Below are 4,861 nucleotides of genomic sequence, written 5' to 3'. Positions count from 1 at the left end.
GCTGCCAGCAGCTCTCTTTTTGTTGTTTATTAAAACTTTTTGTTAAACTTTGAAACCTGCCTGCGCCCTGGATCCGTTCCTGTCCGAACCTCACACCTATAACACCCTGTCTAAGAATTCCAAGAAGTCTGGGTTCTCTAAACTGGTATTTGGCATGTAGACACCAAAAACAGTTAAAGCCCGTATCTAAATTGAAGGCTCAGAGAAGCTACTCTGTAACGTACTGAGGAAAACTCCAACACAGGTGTCAAGCCAGGGTACTACCCCAGCACAGCACCTCTCAACTCCAGAGTAAGGTAGCCCATCTCAAATAGACTTGTTCCAGAACCCACATTGTGTGTTATCCTTTTCCACCAGAGAGGTAACAGAACATGTCCCAAAAGCCAGGGTTGGTAGGACAGGATCAGAAGCCCCCATCTTCAGCTGCTACATATGGTACATTGCACCTGACCRTTCCTGCAGGTAGTGGGCCCACAATATGATCCACACGAGCTGATAACTGTGACTAAGCTACCACTTTGGAAGGGCTATCATACCAAAATATCATCTACAGACGTGTAGCTTTTCAAAAATTATGGTGAAGTTTTGCCACCCGAGATGGACCAGTGAAAATTTGGCCTCTGGCCCATGGACATGTAGCTCATTCAAGCTGAGCTCCATGGGTAGATGCCTGGGTACCAGGTGCTTGCTAATGAGCTCTTTCCAAGGCCTGGCTCGAGGGTGAGGCTCTGGAACCTATAGTAGATCTGGGTGATGGGCGTTGAGCTCTTTGTTTTGTCCAGTCCATACAAGTGTTTTAAGTCAAGTCATCTAAGAAAACCACTCTGCTTTGTGATACTCTATTGGGGGCAATTGACCTAGACAGCATAACTCATTGGGTGAACATCCACCTCTGGACAATATAAATCAAAATACCATTTGACACTAAAGTRTCAATATATAAAAAATGGTGGTTATGTGGCTTTAGAAGGTATGGTTGGGGCTTTGAATCTTTTTGTATATTGCTCTGAGATTACTTTTTTGTGATGTAGCACTTTATAAACATAATTTGTTTCATTAAAGTCTATGCAGACTAAGTGACTTTTGGTAGTTGGTTGCAAATGTTTCAGGTGTTTTTTTCTCTATTTGGCTGTCTTTGAACCTGGAATTAAACAGGATTTTCAATTTCATTCTAACTAATGCATTATATGTACACTGTATAAATGAATATAATATACAATATTTTTTCTCTGTTGGGCTTGTTTTTATTAACAGTACATATTAGATATTTTGTTACTATCATTGGTTTTTGTTCAACAACATTTAATATTTTATTAAACAACAACTTTGGTTACTTTATGTTTCAGATAAATGTATTTTTATTTAACAAAGTGAATAATTTGGTTTCAACATTGCTCTCTAATGGTTTCCCTCCTGCTGTACCTCCATCCAGGAGACGAGGCATCCATCTTCCAGCAACAACAGTGGAGGAGATGAAACAGAAGATTATTCTTCACGAGCCTGGCACACTCACGAGTTTCTTGGAAAAATTTGAAGAGTACATGCACGTGATTGCGTAAGTACTAATATGTCACCATTAGGTTTTATAATTACCCAGAGTTTTCTTAAGGAGGCCATGACAAGGARAGCAAAGTGTGGTGCAGGAGATATAAGGAGTCAAAGACTGTTTACAGTGAAGGCCAAAGTCTAGTTTATTATCACACTCATCCTACAGTTATGACTCATCTAAAGGGGTGTAGGGATAGGTTGTGACCGGTGGCATTGGTATGTAAGACCACGGTGGGATTATGCAATGTAACTCCTCCACAGCACAGGGTGTGGATTCCAAATGGCAAACATGCAGAACAGGGACACAGTATTGAGATCAAGTGGTAGGTTGGCAACCAATCTAACAGGACAGTAAACTTCTAAGGGGAGCCTTTCATCTGTCACTTATTTTTAATCCTGAAATCTTTAGAAAAGACCAACTACGGTCTTTCAGACGCTCAAAGGCTGCTCTCAGCAGAGTTTGAACAGCAGCGCACGGTTGTGTTGAATGGAGCATTCTGTCAAAGCTCAACATTACAGAACTTGCTGGAGGAGCTCAGTTCATACAGCACTGCTGAATGTGCTTAGCTGGGATATGCATGTGTGTTTTTGGAGAGGAATGAGAACAACAGACATTCAGGCCCACGCAGTAACTGCTCGAAGCGGTGCTGTTGAATGTCACGTGACCTGGTCCAAAGTAAAGACTGTTTTCACTGCTTCTTTATGCAACAGAGTGGGACCATGTGGGCAAAACACCCAGTAATATGCTGTTGCTGTTTTAATCAGTTATTTTATAGAGAAACAAAACCCAGCCCAAAATAATACCCATGTTTATTAGGAATAATGGTAATGATCCTCAGATTGATGGTATAATTTATCAACATTTGTCTGACTTAAACCTACATTCCATCACGTTATGCTTGTAGTTTAATGTGATTAATAAATTAATCTTTAAGCTTTTCAAATATTACAGTTGGACCATACCAGCTGGAATAACAAAAATCTCTTATCAGACTGTTAGACCTCTGTTGACTCTGCCTGTGGTTCAGCTGTCATTTATTATGCCACTTTAAATGTACTTTTTTGTTCCCATCATGTACTGTAAAGCACTTTGCATAGAAAAAAACTGACCTTGCCTAATTTGATCTTCTACAGCTGCAAAGCTGTTTAATCTGGAGTTTACAGCACAAACACAAAACAGACAAAAACTGTCAAGCATACACTCAGAGTTGTAAAGTAACTAAGTACAAATACTTCTTTACTGTACTTAAGTAGAATTTTTGGGTAACTGTACTTTACTTGAGTAATTATTTTTCAGCCTACTTTTTACTTCTACTTCTTAAATTTTCAAACAATTATCTGTACTTTCTACTTCTTACATTTTTAAAAAAGGCAAGAAGTAGAAAATCGTTACGTTAATTTCATTTTGCTTGTTTTTATTCCAGATTGTTGTTGTAAAAAATTAATTCTATCCATATAAACTGTGCCTCCTATAGAGTGAATTTAACTGTGGTTGAAAGAGAAGTATAAATATATAAAACTCTGATACCGTGTTAGTTTGTACACAAACAAATCATGTCACACTCCAGCAGGACACAATCATTAAAATAAAAGGACTGTACTTTAGAAGTATTTGTATTTCATGAATTACTTTATTACATTTGGCCACAGCCCTCAGATAGATTTTTATTTTGGGGGGAAAGCTTTGTGCAGCCTTGATATATGTATATAAACTGAAACAACTGGACTAGTGCATGCTAAATGTAACAAATTAATTATTTTAATACAACAGTCATTTCTGCATTTTTTGGTCACCTCCTAATACATGTCCTTACAGAAAATCTAACTGCTTATTTTAAATCAATACTTTTACTTTTAATACTTAAGTACAAAAAGTATCAGATACTTTAAGACTTTTACTCAAGTAATATTCCTAAAGGAAACTTTAACTTTTACCAAGTAATTTTTTTGGTAATATACTTGTACTTTTACTCAAGTATCACTTTGTGGTACTTTATACAACACTGCATATACTAAAATCTCAAAACCACTTCCATAAAACTTACTGCGACTGTTAATGATTTTAAGCCCAAGACACACACACACTCACATGCACACGCACACACACACACACACACACACACACACACACACACGCACGCACGCACGCACGGACGGACGCACGCACGCACGCACACACACACACACGTTTGTCTCATATTTCACATCATATCAATAACGTGTTTTATTGCTCATTTTTCAAGTCGTTGCTGTTTAGGAGCTGATAAGGAGTGTCTAATGGTTGTACAGTTTATAACAGAGATAAGTTTATCAGAGCCAGAGGGCAAAGCTCTTCATTTTCTGTTTCCTCTGCAGCGGTGACAGAGAGGCCATAAAGAGGATCGCCTATGAGTTTGTAGAGGATAAAGCTAAGGAAGGAGTCATCTACGTCGAGGTCAGATACAGCCCACATTTACTGGCTAACACTAAAGTGGACCCTGTTCCATGGAACCAAAAAGAGTAAGTCCGTCTTTTTTCAATCAGCCTGGCTGTTTGTCCAACATTTGTTGCTCTGTTATATAATAAATGTGATGGTTTTCTTCTTTCTGCTCAGAGGCGATGTGAGTCCGGATGAGGTGGTGCGTCTGGTTAACGAGGGCCTCAGTGAGGGGGGGAGGGCCTTCAAAATCAAAGCCAGGTCCATTCTATGCTGCATGCGCCACATGCCAAGTAATGAACTGTTCATGCTCCTGTCTGCCAAAACAAGCTTGTGAGATACAGTTCCTACATGTCCTGTCTTCTGTCTGTCCCAGACCTGCAGACCTCTGCCTCAGCTCCTCCCATTACACAAAAACTGCATCAACATGACAGAAAGCACAACATCATTTCATGCTTCTAAAGGTGCAGGCTACATGGTGACATCATAGGTTTAAAATGATATTTAGTCATTCAGAAAGACAGTTTAAARTCTTCTATAGTCATTTCTAACCCAATCTTAAATAATGCGAAGAATTAGCATGAAGAAATGATCACAGCTACCATTAAGTTCATTGGGCCTCATGCAAGAACATGTTCGTATTCTTATCCTAAATTTCTCTTACTTTTGTTCGTACAAAGGGTTCGTACCACCATGTCACGTCAGATTCAACAAACTCTTCTGTCTTCAGGAAAAGTGTGTAAATGAGCTGCGTAAATTCCACCTGTTCGTATCCAGCTGCTCGTGCACGCGAGAGGAGATTAGCATAATTACCACCCCAAAAACACCATATAAGGCTATGTTTCCTGCCTCAGATACAAAGAAGTGTTCATTCATTCATTCATTCACTTTACGAGT

At 39.1% G+C, this 4,861-nt stretch overlaps 1 protein-coding gene across 1 annotated transcript in view; it reads left to right on the top strand.

Annotated features, from left to right (window-relative positions):
* The window catches only part of ada (adenosine deaminase), a 49,176-nt gene that overhangs the window by 15,943 nt on the left and 28,372 nt on the right, over nucleotides 1–4,861 (top strand). Inside the window, exons 3-5 of the mRNA XM_014027104.1 lie at nucleotides 1,433–1,555; nucleotides 3,904–4,047; nucleotides 4,142–4,257. Coding sequence (XP_013882558.1) covers nucleotides 1,433–1,555; nucleotides 3,904–4,047; nucleotides 4,142–4,257 — 383 coding nt within the window. The remainder of the gene's footprint in view (nucleotides 1–1,432; nucleotides 1,556–3,903; nucleotides 4,048–4,141; nucleotides 4,258–4,861) is intronic.

Source organism: Austrofundulus limnaeus, unplaced genomic scaffold, assembly GCF_001266775.1.
Source record: "Austrofundulus limnaeus strain Quisiro unplaced genomic scaffold, Austrofundulus_limnaeus-1.0 Scaffold616, whole genome shotgun sequence".
Classification (NCBI taxonomy): Eukaryota; Metazoa; Chordata; class Actinopteri; order Cyprinodontiformes; family Rivulidae; genus Austrofundulus; species Austrofundulus limnaeus.
This window is presented reverse-complemented; position numbering and strand designations above follow the sequence as displayed.